Below are 25,564 nucleotides of genomic sequence, written 5' to 3'. Positions count from 1 at the left end.
TGATTTACAAGGCCCGGGGGGAGTCTCTCATTCAGTATCAGCCATGGCTTGAGGTTCCTGGTTTTAGCCTGCCACTTTTGGACTCTCATTTGCTGAAGTGTTCCTGCGACTATCTCTGTAGATCTTAGAAAACTATTTCTTGATTTAAGGCATTGGCATGCTGGCTGATATCTGAACAGGGGATGGGCGGAGATGTCACTGCCTTGGTCCTTTCATTATTGGCTACCACTTCCTGGCAAATGTCAGGTTGTGCAATACCGGCTAGACAGTATAATTTCTCCAATGGTGTAGGGCATAGACAGCCTGTGATAATGTGGCATGTCTCATTAAGAGCCACATCCACTGTTTTAGCGTGGTGAGATGTGTTCCACACTGGGCATGTGTACTCAGCAGTAGAGTAGCATACCACAAGGGCTGTTGTCTTCACTGTATCTGGTTGTGATCCCCAGGTTGTGCCAATCAGCTTTCAAGCACTCACATTTTGCTTGGTATTCAGGCAGTGCTTCGTGTAGGTCAGAGAACAATCCAGGGTAACTCGCAGGTATTTGGGTTATGCTCCAGATGTCTTCATAGGCCTGTCAGCAGCCTATGACACTGTAAATCATTGCCTTCTCCTGAGGAAAATTTATGATATCACAAAGGACTACCACCTCGCCCACTTCATGGAAAATCTACTCTTAAACAGGAGCTTTTTTTGTTGAATTCCAGGGCCTGAGAAACAGATGGCAAAAACAGAAGAATGGCCTGCCTCAGGGAAGCATGCTTGTTCCATCAATGTACAACATTTACACAAATGACCAGCCACTGCCAGAAGGGATAGAGAGTTTCATCTATGCTGATGATCGTGCCATTACCGCTCAAGCAGGGAGCTTTGAGATGGTTGAACAGAAGCTCTTCAAAGCTTTAGGTGCTCTTGCTGCCTATTACAGACAAACCCAGCTGATTCCTAATCTATCTGAAACAAAGACATGTGCTTTTCATCTTAAGAACAGATTTTTGGGAGTACAAGTGGTTGATTCTGAAAATTATGTTTCAAGAAAGGATGTTTTCCACACTCAACAAACATCCCCTCCACTGCTGAGGATATAATCAGTACAGTACAACCTCCTATATCCATGGGGAATATGTTCCAAGAGTCCCACAACTGATACCCGAAACCACAGATAATAGTGAACTCTATATTTTGACTATAACTTATCTGGAAGCATAAACATTGCAATGAAGGACCTAGAGTGGCCCACAAACACTTCACACACACACACACACACACACACATCTCTATCTATCCATCTATCTATCTATCTATCTCCAGTCATAGTACCTGAGTAAGCTGGGGATTATAGTCCAATACATCTGAAGAGCAACAAACTCGAGAGTGTTATAATCAGTAAAAATATTGACAATTTGAGTGAAACACGTGTAATGTACAGAAAATAATAATGTGTACACTGTGTCTCCAAGTGTAACCTTCTCTGTTGCAAATCAAGCTCTTTGGGTTTCACAGAACAGAAAGCTTCTTGCAGAAAACTGTGTACTTGTGAGTATATGAGAGACATGAGAGATGAAATGCCTCCCACTGTTATCTCTTCCGTATTTCTGGAAGCAAGCTCTTCTCTGTTACTCAGATGCTCTTTGTTACATTCCTGGCAGGCCTTTAATGAGGAAAAACTATACAACCAAATTACATTTCTCCTTTCTTTCATATGGACAGATAACACACACTTACATCTGGTGCCATTTCCAGAGACTCGTTGGATATATTTGCAAATACTACAACATTCCTCTTCCTGTTTATGGTTAATTAAAAGGCTTGCTGCCTTTTTACCTTCCTGGTCACTGGAGCAATGCCATTTGAGGCTACCTGATCTCTCCAGATGGGTTGAATTACACTGACGCCGGTCATAATGCCATCTTCTACAATGATTCAACGAGCAATACGAGGTGCCTCAATGAAAATATCTGCAGAGAAGACTGCGGGATTTCTAGCTGGCCAACTATTATAATGCAAAGAAAATGTATTTTGACATGTGATAATGGCTTCATTGGAAGAGGTGAGTAATAATTTTGATCATGATCATAATGTTGTTCTTTCCAAAACTGCTTCTTTTCTAGCTGATTTTCAAAGGATGCGACATACCTAAAGCAACACAAGCAGTTGCCACAGGGAAGCAAAGTTTTCCCTTTGTTTTGCTTAATCATTTGGTCAGAGCAGAAGGCCAAGCTCTGAAATGAAATATCCTTTGAATCTCATCATTTCTAGTTCTAGAGCATGTATGTGAAAATTGCATCGAACTGAGAAAAGTTATTCCCAGGGGTTTGTTCCTGGTAGTTTATACCTGTTGGGAACATTTCTCAAATTACTACATATATAGATATTTTGGCTTTGAGGTGTTACTAAAAACACTGGAGTACCCTATAACTGTGTTGCTCCTAGAAAAGGACTCTGGGGGCCCTTCCACACAGTCATATGACCCAGAATACCAAGGCAGAAAATCCCACAATATCTGCTTTGAACTGGGTTATCTGAGTCCACAGTGCCATATATTCCAATTCAAAGCAGATATTGTGGGGTTTTATTCAGCTGTGTGGAAGGGGCCCCAGTTAGGAAATACTGAGGGGCCTGGGACCTACATCTTGGTTCCTACCCAGCAGAATAAGAGCACCAAAAAACTTTGTAGGGTGGAACTATCACTGTTTGAAGTAGGTAATGTAATACAATTGCCATATAAAGAGGGAGAGCTTAGAAGACCAATATGTCCAAAAACTGAAATTATTCAAGAGCATCTATGTTGGAGAATTTTAACAACCATTCCTTAACTGCTTGAAGACTTTCATCTGCCATCCACAGATATTTCTTTCTGTTTTGGCTGCAGACAATGTATTTTTGTATTCTTTCCTGACAGTGTCCCTGGCTCAGTTAGGCTTAATAGTGTAAATCTACATTTTACATTATCTTTAAATTCCACAGGGATGTTTTTTTCAGGTTGTGGTTTGGCATGCTGGCTTGTTTCATGTTCTTTAGTTTTATTCTCTTTTTAAAATATTAGCAGTTCATGGTCTGTGCCGCAATTTTCTTCTGATTTTGTTTTCGCAGAGAATTCTCTATTTTCTTTTCCCAATGATAGCATCATAGAGTTGGAAGTGTTCTCATGAACCATCCAGTCCAACCCCCTACCAAGAAGCAGGAAAATCACATATGGTTTATTTTACTTTCATATTGGCTATCAGATGATGTCCATGTATACAGTTGCTTCTTGGGTTGTTGAAGAATGTGTTTGCCATTAACAAACCGTTGGCCTCACAACATTCAGTCAGTCACACTTCTACCTCATCTCTTGATCCTAGGCCAAATGTTCCTATAATCTTTAATTTTGCTTTGCTTTTCCTACTTTTGCATTCCAATTAGTTATGGTTAACAACAAGTCCTATTTTGGACTCCAGCATAGAATATTTCAATTTATTCATCTGCATCTATAACTGGAGTATAAACGTGGGTTATGGTTAGAGATGGGAAGGTCTGGAAAGAAAATGGAAAAATTAAAAAAAAAAGTATTTTGCCTGTTTATTTCCAAAGCCATTTTTTCTGGAAAAATTGAAAAGTGTGTAGAATATGTTCTTTTCCAATGATAAATAATACATCTATGGCATTTTTCTGGGGTTTTTTCCCCAGGCCTTCCCATCTCTAGTTATGGTTATATTAAATGGGTTTTTAAAATGTACTCTCTTTTTTAAATACACACTCTCAGCCTCAGTAAAATAGGGTTGACATAAATTAGAAATGACTTAAAACCACACCAGCAAAGCATTAGAATTTCTGGTCAGGATTTCTAAAAAAAAGTCATAAATCCCAGGGGTCTATAGAATGGAGCCAAATTGGCACACTAATTATCTGCTTGCTTAGCATGAAAGAAATATAAATCAAGAAAAGTGGGATTGGAGATGATTTTGTATTTAACAGAACAATTGTTGTTTGTTCAGCCTGAAAGCCCATCTAGAATGGCTGCTTCTAGTTTCAGAACCTACAAGGCTGATGTCATTGGCTCATACTTTAGTTTATGGTTCTCATCCACAGATGCTCATACTAAGTAGAACTAATGAGAGTTGTAGGCTAAAATAACTGGAGGACCAAAAGTTTGATTGTGGTCCTTGTGTCCCTGATTTATGGTTTGTGGCAACTTGTATCAGCCCTCTACTGATGTACACAGTTGGGAAGGCCCAGTATCACCTTTAAAATGTCCATGACTGGCTAGCTGGCTTCTATCTTTTTCTAGCTCTGAAAGAGAGACAAAAATGCTGAAATCTCTCGACACGGCAGCATCTGATATAAAAATCTTTCATCCGATTCCTAATGAATTGAATTCTTTCTACTTAGGAAGTCTATTCTGAACCCATTCAGTAAGAGCACTTTAATCTATTCATACATCATGTATGCCAGAGTCTGGTTTAATACTTCTGACACTTGTTGAGTGGATTGAAATATCTAAACCATTTTACATCCATTAGCTAGGTGCAATTTTACAGCATCCCTGTTAATATTGCTATACTGCAGTTGAAAAGGTTGCTGATGAAAAAATAGTTTACCTAAGGCTACAGTACTAAGTGAGTTCATGGGATAGAAAAGAGGTAGTAGTGGTTCATAATCCTCTCTCTAAGTAGCTAGAAGAGTCAGAAGGCAGGTTGGCAATAGTTCTAGTGGAGAAGCTCAGGGACCAGTGACACAGGCGAAAAGCAGGAAAGGTCTTGATGTCTCACCCTCATTGGCCAGCCAATCTTTGCCCTCTGGGTAATTTTCTGTGATTTTAGTCACATCAGCAAACCATTCAGACTCCCTGTGGTGAAAGAAATTTTAAAATCAATGTGCCTTTTCTCTTCCTTAATCTGGACTACTAGAATGAATAAACCTTGGTACCGCCAGTGCAGAAACAGGTACAGCTATATGTGAAATGTTTCATCTGTGAGTTCCAGAGTTGAGCATGTGCTGGCAAGGAACCATACTCAAATCTCTGTGTGCCTTAGAATAACAGAATCAGAGTTGGAAGAGACTTTGTGGGACATCCAGTCCAACCCCCTGCCAAGAAGCAGGAAAATTGCATTCAAAGCATCCCCGACAGATAGCCATCCAGACTTGTTTAATAGCCTCCAAAAAAGGCACCGCCACCACACTGTGTGGCAGAGAGTTCCACTGCTGAATAACTCTCACAGTTAGGAAGTTCTTCCTAATGTTCAGGTGGAATATCCTTTCCTGTAGTTTGAAGTAATTGTTCTGCATCATAGTCTCCAGGGCAACATAAAATAAGCTTGCTCCCTCCTCCCTATGACTTCGCATCACAGATTTATACATGGCCATCATGTCTCCTCTCAGTCTTCTTTTCTTCAAGCTAAACATGCCCAGCTCTTTAGGCTGCTCCTCATAGGGTTTGTTCTCCCAACCCTTGATCATTTTAGTTGCCCTCCTCTGGACACATTCCAGCTTGTCAACATCTCCCTTCAACATATCCCTTAACAAAGGCAAAACAGTTACCTTCGTTTCCTGGCAGGTGAACCTCACCAGATTTTCCTGGTGAAATGTCTGAGAGCTGGTCAAATGCTGAATTGATCATGTCTGCATATTCCCTGGGAGAGGAACTTTGGAAAAGACCTTTTGGAGAGTGGAAATGACTCATTTGGGTTGACCTTGCAATGCCTTACAGTGTGCATGTTTCTGCTCTTTTCTGGTCCAGGTCCAAGAATCCGATTCCAATCCTGGAGCCGCTGAAATTGTCCCTGTCACAGAAGATGTACTGCCAGGTTCTAAATGCTGTTTGTTCTACAAAAGGTTTTTCTGCCTACAGCAAGCAAAAGTAGATCCCAGTGAAAATGAAAATGAAAATGGTAAGAGAATCCATAACCCTTGGGTGTGAAATATGGGCTCTGTCTCTCCTAGCTTCCTTGTTTGTAGCACAAAGTCTCATGTTGTATGCACAGCGAGGCTGTTATTTCTCACTTTTGTGCTTGATTTCCAGAAGACATCGGAACCCCTCAGTGCCATGTTTTAATACCTCTAAGGCTGCTTCCCCTCTTTGCTTTATTGCTTACCGTAATCATCGCAGTTGCCATTGGCCTGGGTGGTGAGTGCAAATAACTTATTCATTAGGCTTTCAATTAACCTTTCAAGAGTTTGCATTTTTCATGAGGCTCCTGCTGAGAATAGGATTAACTTGCTACCAAAGGTTTCATATTGATTTTTTTAAAAAAACCCTCATTCTGAGCTATGTAAAACCAAATTGGTATATATAGTAATACCAGTGCTATTTTACAATAGTAAACAACTGAAGTGAAGCACTTCAGATTGGATTAGATCTCATGATTATTTCTGGTGTAGTTACACAGACTTCTTGTAAAATCTGTCCATTTCACTATTCCCCATATTTAGGTTTTTCAAACTTCCAAATGTTTCTGAACATGCAAATTGAAAACTTTGGAATGAAGGACACTCCATTTGTACTGGTCTCTTTCGGCAGGTATAGTAATTCCCAAAAAGGGCATGTTGTCCCTGCCTGCCAATAGGTATCAATTCTAATTTGGTACTAGCTTGATTGAGAGCCAGGGATTTGAACAAATTCTTAAGAATTAAAATCTAAAACCCCTGTTTTTGTTTTTTCTATATCAATATTAAAAAATTAACATACATTCAATACCAAATATGATAAAGTTTATTAATATTGGAAAATATTTTTAAATGAAATACATTGAAATCCTCAGCCATTCTTGATTCCTGCTATAATCCAGTAGGGCACTAAAAACACATGATATACTCAAAGTATGTGTGATCCTCATGTTCATCATACTATTAGGAACCATTTGGAAGAACATGTAACTTATTACCACCTCATCACACAGTGTTTTCCCCTCTTACTTTGCTGGGGCTCCTTTTTGACCACAGATCCAGATGCACCCCATCAGGTGATGCAGACTGAGGTCTCGCCCCATTGGTGGGTGAAGTGGTGAGAAAGCATTGAAAGAAGCTTCCTTACCACCATGCAGAAAAAAAATGGGGGGGGGGGGTGTTGAAACATTTTTTAGCGAATCATGAAAAGAGTGGCACACTCTATCATGAATCACTCTGAAACAGAATGCCATCAAATTTAGATTTGCACCATATAAGCAAAATCCTTTGTAAAAAAAAGTTTTGGCAGGAAGATTCCCCCCGCCCCTTTCCCGGCACTAAAACACACTAAGCACAACGATAAATCTGGCACTTGATGCGAGGGGTATACATTCAAACCATAGTTATGGTAAAATATTTTTCATGTCTTAATGATAGTCTAGTTTCTACACAGTTTCTAACTTTCCCCCTTCTTAACACATCAGTTGATTTCTGAGCATGGCATTAATAAACAGTGTTACTATAGTAGCATATCAGTTAGATGAAAAATATGGGCAGCTATTATAAAGCAGTTTGAGAGAGTAGAGGAGACTTTACATGATCCTTGCAGTATGGAGGGGGTTTGAATTATAAAACATTTGGTTGGTTTTAAAAAATGTTTGAAAATTTATTGTGTTTGCCATATTCCAGGTAAGTCTTTTATATGAATTTGAGTGAATGAGTGATTCCCTGAATAAAGGCCAACCATGTACTTTGTGGTGCATTGTTGATTTTCTTTAAGCAAGGATCTAGCAGTGTATGGAGATGCATTTTTGAATCCCATTGAACCAAATCTTGCAGTATTGGTACTGGATTTCAGTGGTAATTGTAATCGCTCTATGATGCAAGAGGTTTGTAGTGTGTCTCCGCACACCATAGACCTCCATGAGGCCCAAAGTGCAGTGCTCACAGGGTTAAATCATTTTCACAGAATTGTAAACCTGGCTTTCTCAGAATTGTTTCAACGATAATCTATATTCTTTTGGAAAATAATTAATTTCTCTCCTTGGTAATGAACATTGGAAACATATATTATATTGCATGTCTGTGAGAGCTAAAAAGGAGTTAAGACTATTTATGGTCCATCAGGCTGTGCCTTGCTTCTTCTGCTATCTTAACATGGTCTGGTTTCTTCCATTCTGCCAGTTTACTTCAATTGCAGCAGGGGATTTCGGTGCAGGTCAACCTTTAAGTGTATTGCTCAAACAGCAAGGTGTGATGGTGTCTTCAACTGCAAAGATGGAGAGGATGAATACAGATGTGGTAAAGTTGGCTTTATTCTGGACTTACATGCTTTCTTGTTATGTGCCTTCTTGTTAACTCTGGCTTGGCAATCCTAAGGTTTTGTGGACAAGATTTATCAGAGGGTTTCCATAGCTGAGCAAGGATTTGAACCTTGTTACTCTGGCATTCTAGTCTAGCACTCAAATCACTATGCCATGCTGAGTCTTAGAATACATGCTACTTCCCTTCTAAACTGAGTGTTGCCCCTTTCATTTGAAAAGCCAAAACTTTTAGTTGGAATAGTCTATTTAGCATGGAGTGGGGGAAAGGACCCCATATTTCTCATTACATTTTATTGCATATATGTAAGTTAATAGGACTGCTTTTTCAATATAGCAGGGTATAAAGAGCACTTCCAAGTCTAGGAATAAGCATGAGTACAGCTGGATAAGTATTTCTATCAGTGTGTGAAATTATAGAAGCTACAATTTTAGTGGACAGCTGCAACAAGACATTTTGGTCATCATGATAAAATATAAGATGAAACCACCACTTTCCATTCCTAGTCTTAAAAGCCAGACAGACAGTCAGTTGACTCCAACATCAGAGCTGGCATCTAGACAGAAATCCATGTCACACTTGAGGGCAGCAGATCACTTAATACTGATAGCTCTGTCTGCTATCCCTTCACAGACAACATTTTCACCTTTTACCTAATAAGTAGGACCAGCCTCAACAGCAATTAAATATATACAGAAAAATATGTTTCAAAATGGGTTAATTGTCATCCAGTTGCTTGTTCTGTTTGAAAAGTGCATTGTTAAATACCCATCCAATGGCTTGCACTGAATGAAGCAGGTTTGTGAAAAACATTGTCACAATGTATCTGCTCAGGCATTCCTAAAGTCAAAATACTAGAAAAGCGCTAATTAGTTATACTATGTGACAAGACACTGTCTTGCAAAAATGTGGGAAATTTTTATTAAAAAAGAGGCCCAATGTGCTCCATGCTGTCTTCTGGGATATGCACATGACAGATGTAAAATATGTTCTTTGCAGTCTGGTGTGCCTATCCCATTGGAAGTAAAATTCATCAAATTTATACAAACGCATTCCAAGTAAGCATCCTGAAAAATCAGCAAAATAATCAGGAAAGAAAGTTGCCAAGGGTCACTTTCTGGGTCCGTTTCATGAATTTTTGGTCAGTCACTGTTTCTCCATAGCCATAAATTCAATTCAAATTCTAAATTCCAAAATGACTTAGACTGAATAGATTGCAATCCTGCACAGTTACAGGCAGAGATATAAATATAATTCAGTTGTGTGAAAATGAACAAAGAAGTAAGAGGTAAAAACATTCAAAGAGAACAAATCAGAATGCATATAGTAGTTGAAACAATGTGGTTCTGTCACAGTAGTCAGGGATAGGGACCCTCAGACCTTGGCACAAAATCTGGTTTTCTGGGATTCTCTGGATTGCCACAACTCATTTCACATGACACCATTGACTGGTGATCCTACTTTTTGCATGGTGACTCCCATTTCAGAAGGTTAGCATGCTTCTAAGGACTTTATCAGATGGACTTCTGGCTCCATTTCCATGCACTTCGAAAATGGAGCCCCACAGAGGCCATCACATGAAGTAAGGGCACAACTTCTGGTGGAACTCCATGGGGCTCCATTTCCACAGCACATCAAAACAGAGCCAAAAGTCTGTTTTCAAGAGTTGGGTATTACCCAACTCCAAACCTGAAGAAGCGGGGGAAAGACCGGGAAAGGATGTGGGATAGCTGGCCATCCCAGAAGACAGGGAAAGACCATAGGGAACTGGGTAAGATTATTCCCTTCACTTTCCTTCACTTTCCATGGTTTTCCCCTTACATGCCTAATGAAATCTTTGTAATGGCAGGACATGCTGAGTAGCTGTTACTATTTATTTGCTCACATGCATACCTTCTCTGTCCCTCTTGTTTCCCTTTCCTCTTTGTGTTTTGTAGTCAGGTTGAGTGGCAAGAAGGGTGTGCTACAGGTGTTCAGTTTTGGAACCTGGAGGACTATGTGTTCAGATGACTGGAAGGACAACTATGGGAGTGTTACATGTAAATACTTAGGTTTCTCAAGGTACTACTTAGAATTACCATGAAAAAATGATCCTCCAATATTAAAAAAAAAAAGCTTCCATGTAGAAGACATTGTGTTTAGGGACAGTCCCTGAAGGTATTAAATTTCATTACTATAACTATGTCAAAAAATGGATGCATTTTTGCTGCTGTTCTTTTTCAAACTCTTGCACTAGAGATTTAAGATATCTGTTTGCTTTATTTACACATTTATTTACACATTTATTTTTAATTTGTTATATTTATACAATGAGCTCAGAGAGTACTCCCCCCCCCCCACTTTATCATTAGAAAAATCATTTAAGATAGATAAGGCTATGAGAATGAGACTGCTCTAAGATCACTGAGTGAGCTTCTTCACTCTTTGGGCCTCAGAACCTGAATCTCAGCCCAATACAATAGCTCAGGGGTAGATGTCCATGGAGAACCTGTGGGTCATGCCTAACCTATTCCTTGGATCCCAGACTCCCGTGTCACATGTAAGTTTTCCCCCAAGTAGAGGTTGGAGGCTAGTAACTTACAATGTCTGAAATCTCCTTCTGGAGACATTTATCAGGTGTATGGTGGTGAAGGAACAAAGTAATTATTAAATGAAGATTTGTGTCTCCTGGATGTCTCAGGAGGTGTGCTTCTCCATTTTTAACAAAACGCAATGTATAATGGTGTGAATGGACAAAAGCTCCCATGGATTCACCCCACAGGACACAACATTCCCGTACTACATCTGTATTTGATGAGGGGCAGATGGGATGAGAAGCTCTGATGTGTATCTCAGACACATCCAGAAACTGAAATAGATTCCTAGCATTTCATAACAATTTTGCTTCTTCCTGAGGGAATATTAAGTAAATATCCCTAAAGTAGCAGTTTGCCTAACAAAGGAATCGGCTGACCAAAGTCATTAACTCTATTGGTATAGTAGTACTGAGGGCTTTTAGATTATGTTTCACTTTTTTAATGTATCTGCACTAGCTCTCCTTAACTCTGTTTGTAAGATTTTTGAGTAGTTCATAGTATTCTAACTTGCATTTTACAACCATGTAAGGTATTAATGTGACAGAAATAATAAATGTTAAAAATGCACTGGAATTTGTTTGGTAATTCTTATCATTTCCAGTTTTGTGAATTGGGCTAACTTCCCAGTGGCTGCCACTGAAGATGAGTTTCAGAAGTATTTTGTTACAGCAAGTCATTGGTTATCAGCTAAGCAGTTGACCTCACCACAGAATGCTACCTGCTTGCGGTATGTGTTTCAGATTTTTCACTAAAGGAAAATACACAAATACACCATCAAAAAGCCTAAATAAATTAATTAATGGAGGAGAGGGGAACACTGTCTTGTGAAACATTGCCAAGGAACTGCAATGTCTTAGTCACCCCCTCCACCCAACACATACTTCAACAGCATTTCATGCTATTGTATAGTACACTCTAACAGTGCCTGGTGATGCAGTGGGTTAAATCCCTGTGCTGGCAGGACTGAAGACTGACAGGTCGCAGGTTCGAATCTGGGGAGAGTGTGGATGAGCTCCCTCTATCAGCTCCAGCTCCTCATGCAAGGTCATGAGAGAAGCTTCCCACAAGGATGGTAACAGATCAAAACATCTGGGCATCCCCTGGGCAACGTCCTTGCAGACGGCCAATTCTCTCACACCAGAAGTGACTCTGGGGGTTGGTGCTCATCTCCATTTCTAAGCCGAAGAGCTGGCATTGTCCGTAGATACCTCCAAGGTCATGACTGCATGGAGTGCTGTTACCTTCCCGCCGGAGAGGTACCTACTGATCTACTCACATTTGCATGTTTTCGAACTGCTAGGTTGGCAGAAGCTGGGCCTAACAGCGGGAGCTCATTCTGCTACCTCGATTTGAACCTGTGATCTTTTGATCAGCAAGTTCAGCAGCTCAGCGGTTTAACCCACTGTGCCACTGGGGGCTCTGTAGACTAAGATAATCCAACAGAGAGTGTGGATTTTCATCAGCAAAACTCTAAAGACTGGAGTAATAATATCTTGCTCAAACATACAGTCTAAAACCAATTTGGTGGGTCAGGAGGAGGAAACGAAGAAGAAATATGTTTTAAAGTATGTTACTTTTTTCCATTTCAGAGAAGAGTGTGCCTCAGGCAATGTGGTTGTCTTAAAATGTTTGGGTAAGTATGTTAGGAAATGAATCAGAATCTATTTCTAGTTTTACCACAAGAAATGTGAAAAGAAAAATATTTTGTTGTTGAGAGAGCAGGCTTTATGAAAAAGGAGTGGGAAATGGGCATTTCCATCTATCCCATGCAGGTTGCGCCTCCATTAGCATGTTCAATACATTTGCAGTCTGAGGAATGAGAGCTTTCCCCCCAGTTTGCTTCTGATCAGCAGAAAATTCTTCATATATGTGAGAGAAAGAAATTAAGAAAAACATTTCAACATTGAAAAATTGTAGAGTTACACATTTATCCACTCAGGCCCAGGAGCTTTGAGTTTTACTTAGATATTAATTATTGCCTATTCAACTATGATAGTGAAGAATCAAGCTTGCTACATTTTTCCTTATATGCTTCTCACCTTTAATAGCCATCTGGCAGGTAGGTATACCATTATCCTTTCTATGCTGTTCCTATTGAATTTGGCCAGGACAGATGGGTGAGAATTTCATTTTAGTTCATTTTGAAAAGAATTTTGGGAAATTCAGGTAATTGCTCATCCATGGTCCTGAGTTCATCTGCTGGAAGGAAGCCCTCTTCCTCCTCATCCTCATTCAGAACCTGAGTCCTGACAATAATGTCCATTAGAGAAATAACTTTAACACATTTACAGGAAAAAATAAGCACCAAATCCCAAAGTTTCCCCATCAAAATCTTCATATTTATCATAGAATCATAGAATCATGGGACTGGAAGAGACCACATGGGCCATCTAGTCAATCAAAGGATCTTAAGATTGTATTGTCGAAGGTTTCCATGGCTGGAATCACTGGGTTGTTGTAGGTTTTTCGGGTTGTATGGCCATGTTCTAGAAGCATTCTCTCCTAATGCTTAGATCATAACTCAGAGGGCAGAGAATTGTTTTGTTATTTGTTTTTACTTGTAAAGTGCCATATACAGTTATAACACTAAATAAATAAATACTTAAATATTGTGCTCGAGCTCAGTTATTTTTTTGCCATGATTATATGAGTTATTGTGGACTTGACCTAGATCTAAGCATCAGGAGAGAATGCTTCCAGAACAAGGAAAGAATGCTTCTAGAACATGGCCATACAACCTGAAAAACCTACAACAACCCAGATCTTAAGATTAGAACAAATCTCAATATGATAGAAAGAAAAACCAACCAATTTGTTCATGGTTAATTCCTATTCTCACTAAAGCATTCTGTGAAAACTTAGGAATGAAAAAAATGGAACTGGCAAGTAGGTGAAACCAGATGATAAGGCACAACAGAACTCAAAGATTGGAGATTTTCTGAGTTTAGTCAAGCCGTTGACATGGCGGCAGGAGATAGTGGCAGGATATAAATTATTATTATTATTATTATTATTATTATTATTATTGCATTCTGACTTAGGTATTATTTAAAAAAACACACACATATATCTCTCATTAATATGATTTTATTTGTTAAGGCAGCACTGCCTCAGTTATTCCACTTTCTTGTTCCAACAGCATGCGGTACTAGATCTGGCTTTTCACCACGAATAGTTGGTGGAAATGCTTCATTGCCCCAGCAGTGGCCATGGCAAGCCAGCCTTCAGTTTCAAGGATATCATTTGTGTGGGGGATCCGTCATTACTTCCTGGTGGATCCTCACAGCAGCTCACTGTGTCTATGAGTAAGTGTCCCAACTTGTTTCCAATGCTTTTGCAAGTCTGGCTATATAAGTTTTTTAGTGGTTTTGACAGGGTGTGGTCAAATATTTTCTGTTGTCATAGTTCCTTTAAGATATTATTGTTGTAATAGACTCTAGATCAAGTCCACAATAACTCATATAATAGTGGCAAAAAAGTAACGGAGCTTGAGCACAATATTTAAGTATTTATTTAGTATTATTACTGTATATGGCACTTTATAAGTAAAAAACACAACAAAACAATTATCTGTCCTCTGAGATACGATCTAATTAAGACATGGCACAAAGGAAAATGTTATGGCAGTGGGGAGTGGGTTGTGGATGATATCACATTATAGATCTAAAGTGCAGATCTGCATTTCCCTATCACCCAGTTTGATCCTGCAGAATTCTGAGAACTGTAGTTTAGACCAGAACCTCTGGAACTCTCAGTAAGAGAGGTCCTCGGCTTCCCTAAACTACATTTCCCAGAATTCTGCAGGAACAAACCAAACGATAAGGAAACACAGGCTTGCACTTTAGAACTCTGATGGGATATCATCCTATGTCTTGCAGATATAGTTTCTTTTCTCCCTCTGTGTCATGGATAACTCTGATAGTGCGGTGAGGAGGTGCTGTTTGAAGGGCCAGTATTTATGCTAGAGCCCAGCAGTGTCCAGCAGATTTCTCAGCCAAGCGTGGAAGAAGAGCATTTGAAGGAAACTACCTTTTCTCAGCCCTCAGAGCAAGTACCAGCTAGTTTACTTGAGCAAGCAGAGGAAGAGTTAAGTTTTCTGGCTCTATTGGACTTGCAAAGGGAGAAGGCTCAACTTCGAAGTTCCTCTCAATAGGCAACAACTGAGAATCTAGCATGAAAGGTGCACCTTTTTGCTGGCAGCAACTTCAGCGTTTGGAGCTGTGACCTTGACTGTTGGTGATTTCTGGACTGTGGACTATCTTTTTGGACTCTGGCATTCAGATTTTTGGATTAACCCTTGACTCTAGACTGCGTTGGGTATTAAAATGGACTATTGGCTTCCCTGGTGTTATTCCCTGTGTTGTTGCCTCTCGGCTAGATTCATTGGTTTGGACTCGGATTGTTTGTTAACCTTCTGTTTGTGAAATGTGGGCTAGCTTTTTAATACTCTAAGGTCAGGGTAGTGACCATTGAAAAAGAAGAAGGGCCTTTCATTTACTTCTGAGGCTGGACATGATGGAGCCATGCTTAGCTCTTCTCTTCCTTTGAGGCCAGTTGGCAGTTGGGATCCATGGCCCTTCTGCATTAATTGCTCAGTGTAGATTCACCCATCATCTCTGTCAGGACACATTCTTAGCAATACTATCTTCTGGCACAATTTGTTTAGTATTATAGCCCAAAAATGTTTGCTGGATAATTTTAAATGTTGAAAAACTACTAACCTTTCTTTATAATATACTTGTTTCAGTTTGTACTTTCCTAGAGCTTGGAGCGTACATGTGGGTTTTGTAATGCTGGAAGAAAACTCCATCAATTCGTACCTAGTGGATAAAATAATATATCATAACAATTATAGGCCTAAAACAATGAAGAATGATGTAGCACTGATGAAGCTGGCCAACCCACTTACACTAAATGGTAATTTTGAATCTCCTGCCATTTCTTACTTTTTTATTGTGTTACGTGCGCTATTTGGGATAGATGTTGCTGTAAGTATTGTTCATATATCAGTGGGACTGATACTCGAGGTTTCATTGGTCATATCTGACAGAATTAGTCTTCTTGATACATTTTCTAGGTCCTCCAGCACAAATGTATAGTATTATTGGATCAGAACGGCTTTATTTCAATAGGATTATTTATTTATTTATTTATTTACCATATTTCTACCCCACCCTTCTCACCCAGTAGGGGACTCAGGGCAGCTCACATATATAGGTAGCATTTCGATGCCATAAAAACATACGTCAATAAAATAAACATATATTAAAGCAATCATTAAAAGCATATCAACATTATCCATTTGTATATCCATGAAAAATCTGGGAATGTATCCCCTGTGAATATAGGGGTTATACTGAACAGAAAAGCTCCTGAACCATCAGTATGAAGACAGCCATACAGCACCTTCCTTTCTCTTAGTTTGTATTGTTATAGCAGTCTATAATGTGCATCAGAGTCATAAAGACTGAAGAGATTCTGCTGATCCAGCGCTAAACCTGCCATCTATATTATTAGAATGGAAGTGGATCAATCATGGGTCGAAGATTCTGTATGTAGGTAGTAAGGACTTATTTCCTGAATGAAAGGAAATGAACCGCATCTACTCTTCAAAGTAATTTTTTTTGTCTCTCATGGAGATGACTCAAATGTTTGCTTATAATTTTTCTTGTAAGGAAACGAAATATGACCACAGTTGCATTCTTACTTCTTTGATGCTAATTGCTTAAGTTTTTCTTTCTCTCTGGCTCCCCATAATTCATAGTTTTCTTTTTTATATCACTGCTAATTGGGTTCGCATTTTTGGCCAGCGTATTCCTTGGCCAGTCTCTCCTGTCCAATAAGAGCAATCTGTCTTCACTTATAAAAACAAAGCCCATCTTGAGTCTATGTTTTTTCAAAGACCCCTCTGAGAGTAACCTTTCGCTCTCAGTTCTATGTGTCTTTGTTCTCATCTCAAAGTACTCAAGTCACTCACCTTGCTTTATCTTTTAATCTCCTTTCTTTTTTAGCATCAGAAACTTTTTCTAGTCCTCAACTTACCCGTATGTGAAATTCTAACCCAAATCATATGGATTCCTTCCCTCAAAGAAGCTAAAATGTAAACTGTTGCGCAACTGAATATTCTGAGAGAACACATCTACTCTGGCAATTAGTGCCAGAAATCTCACTGCCACAAATTAAATTGAAATGTAAATGATGTGAGTGAAGGCTACAGTTGTATGTATGACTGATATCAAGTGAGGTTTACTATGAGGAGGAAACTTGGGTACCACATTTATGTTGCTGGGTGGGGGTTATTTGACGGGCTATCCATGCATTGTAATAATAAATAAATACAAAAATATTTCATGTGGATTATGAATGATAATACAGCAGGTTTTTAAAATGCAGGTGTTATAGAGCCAATTTGTCTTCCTAACTTTGGGGAACATTTTCCGGAAGGCAAAATGTGTTGGATATCAGGATGGGGAACTGAAGAAGAAGGAGGTGAGTATTTTAGCCTGTATAAATCATATTGTCTCTTTGTCACCACAACTGTAGATTTGCTGTATGTACGTATGTTTCCAAAAATACCTTTACAGAAAATTTCAGAACACAAAAGTTCAATTGCTGTTTGATGCCATATTTTTATGTATAGAGTACACTCACCAATTTGAATGTTGTGCTGGGGAGTCCTACCTCAATATTTGGGGGGAAAGTACATAAATAAACATGATCCCATTTATTTCAACGAGATTTAAGATTTCATTGATTTCAATGAGAGATTGTGTGGTGGAATGGATGAAGTGGATAGATTACAACTCTGAAGGTTTGAATTCTGGTTTGGCCGTGGAAACCCTCTGGGTGATTCGGGGCAAACCAGACATTCTCAGTCCTGAAATCCCTGTGATACGGCTGCCCTAATTTGTAATTTATTGAAGGCATGCTGCAACAAGAACAATAACAACAACCCCAATTAACATATTTATGCATTTAAATATTTAAATGTTTTGAAGACTAAAAACATATAATGGAACAGGTAGTCTGGATAATAAGAAAGTATCTTAAGAAAGTTTCTTAGTATATTTTATAACTGTTGTGAATAGAAAACTTCCTTAAATTGCAGTTTTTTCCATGATTAAAATTGATTAAGGAGCTGGACTGTAAGGGCCCATCTTGATAGGGCTCAAAATGTGTGAATTCTCATGCTTTTACCAGTGGCGTCCCAATGATGCCTCTGGTAAAACCGAATTAATTCAAGAGAAAGCAGGTAAACACTGCTTTGTTCCAAATTAATTTGATACCTGGTAAGACCCAAATCTTCAATAAGATCCAGGTCTTTCCATGTGTGGGCCTAGTGTGGACTGAATTTTTCGGGCTCCATGAGCCCAGAAAACCAAGAGGGCACCCCTCCCCAAAAACTCCAAAATAAGCCCTTAAAATTAAAACAACTTCTTGGCCTCCATCAAAGTACTGCTGGAGTCCTCCTCGTGTCTAGAAATGATGTGCCGGCGGGGGGGGGGGGGAGGACTGATTTTTGTCCTCCCCCCTCCCCCTGGGTCTCCTGGCATGTCATTTCTATGCATCAGGAGAACTTCAGCAGAACTTTAATGGCAGCCAGGTAAGTTGTTTTAATTTTAAGGGCTTATTTTGGGGGGCTTCTGGGTGTTTAAGTGTGCTCCCGGAAGGCATCGAGACACCTCTGGGAAAATGTGGGTTTTGAGGGGAGGTATGACTTAATGTGTGTCTAAGTGGGTTTCTTAAACCCTCTTCAGCACACATTTAAGTGAAGTCTGGTAGCGCCCTAAGTCAGAAAGGACTTGAAGGTACACTGCAATAACATCCATTTTTTGCCAGCGAAGCAGAAAATCTGTTCTTCTTTTCTGAAAACAGGAGATACTTCAGAGATTATGAATTATGCTGGGGTCCCTTTGATTTCAAACAAAGTTTGCAACCACAGAGAGGTTTATGGAGGAATTGTAGCTTCATCAATGCTCTGTGCAGGTTATTTAAAGGGAGGCATAGATTCCTGCCAGGTAGGTACATTTAATTGTCTAAAATGTGTAATCAACTAAGGAAAAGTTAAGACCCACATATGCATTGTATTATATTGGGAAAGTTATGCTACCATTTATAAATATAAATAACAGTTACATGTTGACTGATGATCAATCTTATTACCATGTCTCTGTGCAGCATCTAGTAGGGGATAAAAGGCACTGTACATTGACTGTTATCTAGTTACATTATCCTGTTATATGAAACTATATATATAACTATATAGACATCTATACTATCACCTGGAGTTGAGGAATCCCTGGTAAACAAAATAGATAATATTGAGCAGAATAGTTTGAATCATTATGAAATGGCTGGAATCCTGTTGATTAGTCAAAGATAAAGTAGAACCATTGATTTAGTTGTTAAACCAATATGTAGATAAATAAAACTGATTCAAAGACTCTATTCTAATTTAAGCAGTATTTAGCTTGATAATTCCCTTCATAGTAAAGTTAAGGTTTTCCCCTTACATTAAGTCCAGTCGTGTCCAACTCTGGGTGCTCATCTCCAGTTGGTGCTCATCTCCATTTCTAAGCCGAAGAGCCGATGTTGTCTATAGACACCTTCAAGGTCATGTGGCTGGCATGACTGTATGGAGCCCCGTTCTGCCCTAACATTGGCAACCCACTGCTGACTTAACTGAAATATAAACATAATTGCTCATTTGTGTTTCCTAAGAAATTTAAATAAAATGTCTGTAGCTTTAATAAATGGTTACACTGGATTTTGGTTTGCAATGTTCATTTCTTGACTATATCTCCCAGCCTTCTCCAGCAGCATTGTTACTGGCCATTGCTGCTGAGAGATACTGGAGGCTAAAATAAAAAAAAATACAGTCACAAAAGCATAAATAATGTAGCAGATCAATGAGGATGATATGTGAAATCATCAGTTAACAGGAAAAGCAGTAAGGGAACAGCTGGAGGGAATAACTAATAACTCAGTGGTTCTCAATCTGTGGGTCCCCAGATGTTTTGGCCTTTAACTCCCAGAAATCCTAACAGCTGGTAAACTGGCTGGGAATTCTGGGAGTTGTATGCCAAAACACCTGGGGACCCACAGGTTGAGAACCACTGCAATAACCAACGCACAGAGAATGAGAAATAAACAAGATGAGCATGAACTTGTAATAAAGGAAGATAAATATGAAACAATAGGCATTACTGATATTTGATGGAATAAGGCTGGAATACAGTAATTAAGAATTTAAAACTATTTGGCAAGAAACAGACCAAGTAGGTATGCAGGGGAAGGATCATCATATATAGAACATGTGTGTACCTACAAGAGACCCATGACTTGGAACATGTAGGGTAAATGATAGGGGATAACTTATTTAACTCAAATATATATAAAGCATTATACTAGTTATTTCTAAGTCAAAGTTTGCTTTTCTTTTTTTCTTTCAGGGAGATAGTGGGGGACCATTGGTATGTGAAGATCGGAATATCTGGAAACTGGTGGGAACAACCAGTTTTGGGGTGGGCTGTGCAGAAGAAAATAAACCAGGAGTTTACAGCCGCATTACATCCTTTCTAGACTGGATACATGAACAGATGGAGGTTAACTCTTTGATAGTTTCTTGTTCTGTGCCTAATCTTGATGTATACAATACAGTATTGGGTTGTCTTCTCATTTTCCTCCTCAGTGGTTCCCTCTATTGTATCATTTAAGATGAGTAAAAATAATTGCTTCTTTTTTAAATTGAAAATGTGCAAAATTCTTTATATTCAGTACAGAAAGAATTTGTAAAAGGTAAAAAAAAGGAGAAGAGAGCCATCAGCAACTACATGCAAGCCAGTTACAACATAGGTTCCATCCAAAAAGCCCAGTTCCTCCTCCCTCTTCTCAACCTCCTGACCCATCATTTTGATGCACCAGGAGTTCTGGATGGAGGGGCCTGAGCATGCAGACAGCCCTCTCAGATAAGATTAGGGCTAAATGGGGGGCTGGGGGTGGCTGGTTGACTCAGGAGGGCATATAGCCACCCCCTGCCAAGGGAAAGCTTGGGGTTTCGGGGGGGTGGGGGTGGAGACTGAATACCAGGAGGAACTGGGATTAAATATCCCAGCTCTTCCCAGGATTTAGTCATATATGGAAGGGCCCATAGCCATTTCCATCCTGGGAATAACTATTGAATTTGGCCGGAGTAGATCTATTTGAAAATCTCCAAATGCCCCAATACTTGGGAGCGGACCTGAGATTTAAAACATTTCAAGGAGGAGATATTTTAAAACTAAAAAAGGAAAGTGGATGGTAGTGCAAGTCAACCCTCACCTTTGACCTGTGTTGTGTGTTTTTGAATGAAGTACAGTGAAACAATCTTGCTTCATTTGTGTCTTGCACAACTCAGCAGCAATTCTAGGAAAATAGTTTTGATAAAAGAAAACAAAACCTGAGCATTTCTTCCCTGAAAATGAAGCAAAAGGCAATATGTCAAGATTTGTTCAGGAACACTGAGTGCTAACATTGAATTGAAGGGCTGTTCCAGCTGCACCCAAATATACTTGTATTTGCCACTAGATAAGATAGTAGAAAATGGAATAACATTGGCTGGGCTGTGTTGACACACTTCCCACTTGGTTTTGCACACTTAATCAGGGCAATGATTTCTGAAGTTAGAGGAGCAAGCCTTTCAAAGACAGCAGCAGGTATCTATCATATAGGCCTACTTAGTGCTTCCATTGCACATTTATAGTGAAAGCAAAGCAATATGAAACCTGACCATTTTGACTGTTGACAGTAATAAAGGACCCAGGCCTTCTGAGGCCACTTCACATACGAGGAGAGAGGAACATAAGGGGAGATAGGAATTAAATAACTATAGATCTCCATTTATGGTAAAAAAAAGAAAACCATCTAATTATTTTGTGAGTATGGAGTTGAACCTGGAGTTGTTGCAGGTCCGGTCCTACCATTTGACAGAATGAGGACAACTATGGATAGCGTTACAGGCTGTTAGAATCATAGAATCAAAGAGTTGGAAGAGACCTCATGGGCCATCCAGTCCAACCCCCTGCCAAGAAGCAGGAATATTGCATTCAAATCACCCCTGACAGATGGCCATCCAGCCTCTGTTTAAAAGCTTCCAAAAAAGGAGCCTCCACCACACTCCGGGGCAGAGAGTTCCCCTGCTGAACGGCTCTCACAGTCAGGAAGTTCTTCCTCATGTTCAGATGGAATCTCCTCTCTTGTAGTTTGAAGCCATTGTTCCGCGTCCTAGTCTCCAGGGAAGCAGAAAACAAGCTTGCTCCCTCCTCCCTGTGGCTTCCTCTCACATATTTATACATGACTATCATATCTCCTCTCAGCCTTCTCTTCTTCAGGCTAAACATGCCCAGCTCCTTAAGCCGCTCCTCATAGGGCTTGTTCTCCAGACCCTTGATCATTTTAGTCGCCCTCCTCTGGACACATTCCAACTTGTCAATATCTCTCTTGAATTGTGGTGCCCAGAACTGGACACAATATTCCAGGTGTGGTCTAACCAAAGCAGAATAGAGGGGTAACATTACTTCCCTGGACCTAGACACTATGCTCCTATTGATGCAGGCCAAAATCCCATTGGCCTTTTTTGCCGCCACATCACATTGTTGGCTCATGTTTAACTTGTTGTCCACGAGGACTCCAAGATCTTTTTCACATGTACTGCTCTCAAGCCAGGCATCCCCCATTCTCTATCCCCCATTCTGTTCTTCATAAGCTCCCTCACTTTATCTTTTTGGTTGACAGAATTGTGTATTTCAGAGACATTTTCATAGCAGATACTATTAAGAATAGAAAGAATATGCATAATTTCTTCTCAGGTCAGAACACAAGGCTTCTCACCGTTAGTTTGGAAACTTCACCCGAAAAAATAATAGAAAAGGAAGACTTTTTGCACAATTTTCCACAAAATTTGAATATCTGAAGTGTTACAGGGCAATACAGGTTTTTGCACACACATAAAAAGTGTTTTTGCTCAGAATCGTTCTTCTGCAGCGTGGAGAATATGGTGAAAGAGTGTTCATTTTCTATTACACTCAGGGAAGCACTATCATAATTATTATCTCCATGGCCAAAGATGACTTTGTCAAAGATTTACACCTGTAACGTCTATGTTTTTCTCATACATTACAAAATTAACATACCCAAAGTGAATGCTTAATTCAGTGTGGAGAGAAACAATCAATCAGCCACCATTTCCCCAAGACTGGGACTCAAAAGCCAGAACAGATTTTGGTTAATGTTGTGTTCTTTTCAAACCATAAAATACTCCTTCAAAGGTCTAGAATTTGCAATTACTTTCAGGGATCATCTTTTAGTTTTCTTCCTGTGAAGCAAAATGTCAGAGTCTTAAACCATGTGTTTGATTTTTTATTTGCAGAGAGAACAATGGGAGGGAGAAGGTTAGCATCATGAACTGGAAGGCTTGAAAAGGTGTTTGTAAAAACCATCTTTCATCCTGGAGTCACTGGACTTGTTAACTAAGGAGTAACTTCCATCCTGAAAAATGGCACTTTTTGTCATAATGAAAAATAAAGTCTCTTTTTCACAATTTCACCAAGGTACAAAAACATATGCTTGCCAAGGATTGTTCTCTCTAACTTCATCTGGTGAATTGAGATGGAAATAAGGATCCCATATGATATGGGAAGATAAACACAAGGAAGGGGACAGGTTTACTATCCAAGCTTGATACCTTGGCAAAGGGGAACAGATACAAATAAAAAGCAGACATCCCTAAGGCTTCATGGAGGCAACTCCTTCTGAATATCTTCAAAACCTTAAATCCAGTTTGGTGTTATGAGCTTTGCTAAAAGGAGCAAGAGTATGCCCAAATCACTTTGTCAGTTAATGTTCTCTGATTAATTTTTTGTCATATTTTCTGCTTCAAGTAACACAAATTTGCTTCTCTTTTCCTCTCACTTCTTATTTTCTCTTCTTTGTCTTTTAGCACACTGATTGTTTCTTACACGATGTGGTTGGAAATGAACAGACAGTTTGATTGGTTTTGATAATGACATCATCACAAAATTCAGCATAACAAAACTGGGGAATAAAGTTGTGCCCTTTTGCACAGTTTTCCCACCTGAGATTTCAAAATTACATTTGGTGCTTAGTAGACATAAAGCATGGTTTAAATAAATATTTTTTTTTTAAAAAAATGTGTTTTGAGTTATATGGACTTTATTGTGTGAAGCCACCATCCCACATCGTATCCACAATTAAAAATGTTGAGAACCTAATGGTATAGTGACCCTTACTATTGCACCTCTCCGAACATTGCCTTACTGTAATTCTTCTCCAATCCATAGTCCCATGGCTGTGCTTTCAGGAAGCGGCATAACTCCACCCTCCAACAATTCCACTGTTTTGGAGTGTTTTTTGAAATCAGTTTAGTAAAAACAACTTCAAAATTCAAGCAAAGTGTAGGTCATTTTTAAAAAATTAAGTGCTCAATTACAATGAGGGGAGAGGGAAGAACAGGACAATCCTGCCCCCGATGTCACTTCTCTACATGCTAGCACAGAAGCAGATCAGGATCACTTAGCAAAGTAAGTAGCAGGACAATGGTATGATCAATGGCCAATGAGGGGTTTTACTCATCAATAGCAGGATATGGGTTTGTCACAGGAAGCTGGCAGACCGGCAAAGGGTTGTATTATGTAATAGGAACCATTATCAAAGGTGATGGCCCTGTTGGTTTGTGCAATAAAGTACATAATCTTGGTTAAAAAAATAAATACAGAATGGTTCTTCTAATTTGCAAGTCTTCATCATCTTTCTTATCACAAGATTACCAGGAGGTGGCATGGTTGAGCATTAGTCCCAAAACTAGCCAGCAGAGGGCCTGTTGCCCTAGTGTTCTTCCATTTCTATTTTACAGAGAGCATTAAGGAAAATGGTCCAGATTAAGGGAATTATTATCTTGTATATCCTGGCTCCTTTTCTTAAGGACATGCAGTGAGTATGCTATGGCCATGGACACACAACATTTCTGAGCAGGTGGAAATTTAATACAATCCCCAAAACTACTTTAACCCCCCCGCCCCCAATAAATAAACAGTATTTCTGGTGCATAGTCAAAATAGACATTGCATCTTCCCATGTTTAACATTTAATAATATACAGACATCCATCAAGGTGCACATTATGTATTATCATTCAATTTTCATTCAAAAATTGTCCAGTGATACATATTTCTGCAGTTAAAATTAAGCCTGTATTTATCATCCAAAACCAATCACAAAGAGAAGCATACTCAGTGAAAGATAGCTGAAGAAATAATGTGGTATATCATTTACTGCTTAAGATAGTGTTTCTTTTTTTGCAGGAAACATTTAAAGAGATAGATGGCTAGCTCTCAGAGGTACTTTAGAAGTGGATTATTATTGCATCGGCCTGATGTTGGATTAGTCTTTTCTTGACTCTATAGTTGGCTCTCTACATTCATATGGGTTCTGTAACACTGAAGTTGGAAAAAAACGCTGACAAATATCTCTATCTGTTGTCTGTCCTGTCTGTTTAACGGCATCTAATGTTTGCCATGTATGTGTTCTGGGATCCACCAGACACAACTAAACTCATGCAGAAATGGGCTTAAATAACCGGCTTCCACATGGGTTCTAGTCCTTACCCCCAACCCAAACCTGGGCTTTATTTTAAAAAAAGGGCTGGCAAGGTTTTTTTTTTCAGCCACTCACAAATCCTTGGCATAAACATACAGTTCCACACAGTTGAGTTATCAATTAGACTTCCTTACAGACATTTGTAATGT

At 39.3% G+C, this 25,564-nt stretch overlaps 1 protein-coding gene across 1 annotated transcript; it reads left to right on the top strand.

The window, feature by feature from the left end:
• The first annotated feature begins 8,095 nt into the window (after positions 1–8,095).
• TMPRSS3 (transmembrane serine protease 3) lies at positions 8,096–23,916 on the top strand. Its single transcript, XM_060767117.2, has 10 exons — positions 8,096–8,167; positions 10,126–10,249; positions 11,366–11,491; positions 12,354–12,397; positions 13,904–14,069; positions 15,512–15,681; positions 17,158–17,253; positions 18,640–18,782; positions 20,217–20,369; positions 23,171–23,916. Exons 2-10 carry the CDS (start codon positions 10,185–10,187, stop codon positions 23,195–23,197), a joined length of 990 nt encoding a protein of 329 aa, XP_060623100.2. The 5' UTR covers positions 8,096–8,167; positions 10,126–10,184; the 3' UTR covers positions 23,198–23,916.
• Positions 23,917–25,564: the final 1,648 nt, after the last annotated feature.

The sequence above is a fragment of the Anolis sagrei genome, chromosome 3 (genome assembly GCF_037176765.1).
Source record: "Anolis sagrei isolate rAnoSag1 chromosome 3, rAnoSag1.mat, whole genome shotgun sequence".
Lineage (NCBI taxonomy): Eukaryota > Metazoa > Chordata > Lepidosauria > Squamata > Dactyloidae > Anolis > Anolis sagrei.
This window is presented reverse-complemented; position numbering and strand designations above follow the sequence as displayed.